Source organism: Perkinsus marinus, assembly GCF_000006405.1.
Source record: "Perkinsus marinus ATCC 50983 genomic scaffold scf_1104296964064, whole genome shotgun sequence".
NCBI lineage: Eukaryota > Perkinsozoa > Perkinsida > Perkinsidae > Perkinsus > Perkinsus marinus.
This window is the reverse complement of record NW_003204834.1, coordinates 1-1146: the sequence shown is the minus strand read 5'-3', so window position 1 is coordinate 1146 and position 1146 is coordinate 1. Positions and strand designations below refer to the sequence as shown.

Genomic DNA, 1146 nt, shown 5'->3' with positions numbered 1-1146 from the left:
GCGAGTCGCCTTTCTGCTTACCCGAAGCGTAAAGTTAGGGCGTTTACGAAGGACTGTCGACCAGCATCATCCGTCATCGTTATGTTTCACTATATACTTGAAATGCATCATGACGACACCGCCCATGAGCTACATGAAAGAAGCTTATGCGATGCGAAAACCGAACGACTCTATCGACGCAACTCTTTCGATCAATACTCATTCACTCGTTATCAAGATAGCATGCGATACCGCGGGTTAGTCAAAATGCGGTTCATTAAACACTTCCAAGCTTCATTCCAAAATGTCTTCACACACTCGGGCTGGGGGTAGCCTGAGAGTCGGTCACCTCTGTCGTTGTCGCTGGAGCTTCGGTGGTGACATCAACGGTGGTGGCGGCACTGATAGTCGTGACTGGGAAGTCAGCTGTAGTCGCCGCATTGGTGGCGACATCGTCTGTTGTAGTAGCAGCAAATGTGGTGGATGAGGCCTCTCCAGTAACATCCGGAGATGTGGTTACTTCCGAGGGAGCTGCTGCGCTGGTCGTTTGTGCAACAGTGGTAGGCTCGACAGGAGCGTCGGTAGTAACATCAGCCGCATCGGTTGTAGTTACAGTTCCGGTAGTGTCGACAGCAACAGAAGTGGCCGTATTGGTTTCTTCGGGGGCGGCAGTTGTGCCGTCCTGAATTGTGGTGGTCTCAGTGACTTCATCGGTGGCTTCATTTGGAGTAGTGGTAACTGGAGCAGCCTCGCAAGTGCATGGCGCATTGGATGAATGGCAGGTGCTTGGTGTAGCCCAGTACTTGCAGTAGGAGCCAGGAGTATCCGAGGCACAGCCAGCGTCACAATTACGGGGGGCTTCAGTTGTTCCACCCGACCCGCAGGAACAAGGGACGTTGGAGCCAAAGCACCTGCTGGGGGTCTGCCAGTACTTACAATACGACCCGGGATAGGTGACGGCACACTCGGCATCGCACTCGGTGGTGTTACCCATCACGTATGTGATGCCCTGAAGAACACTGAGACCAACGATGACGAGGGGGAAGGAACGGATAGTCATCTTCCACGAATGTGAATAAACTGCGGGAAGTGCGGAGCTAGACTGGACCTGTGAGGGCCTATGCCAACCCCATAGACTGATGCTAATTAGGCAAACAGTTCAAGCCT

At 53.1% G+C, this 1146-nt stretch overlaps 1 protein-coding gene across 1 annotated transcript; it reads right to left on the bottom strand.

Moving 5' to 3' along the window:
- Positions 1 to 289: 289 nt before the first annotated feature.
- Pmar_PMAR021564 (Salivary glue protein Sgs-3 precursor, putative) lies at positions 290 to 1039 on the bottom strand (the record flags this gene model as incomplete). The annotated part of the gene is made up of 1 exon (XM_002771031.1): positions 290 to 1039. One exon carries the CDS (start codon positions 1037 to 1039, stop codon positions 290 to 292), a length of 750 nt encoding a protein of 249 aa, XP_002771077.1.
- Between the last annotated feature and the right edge of the window lie 107 nt (positions 1040 to 1146).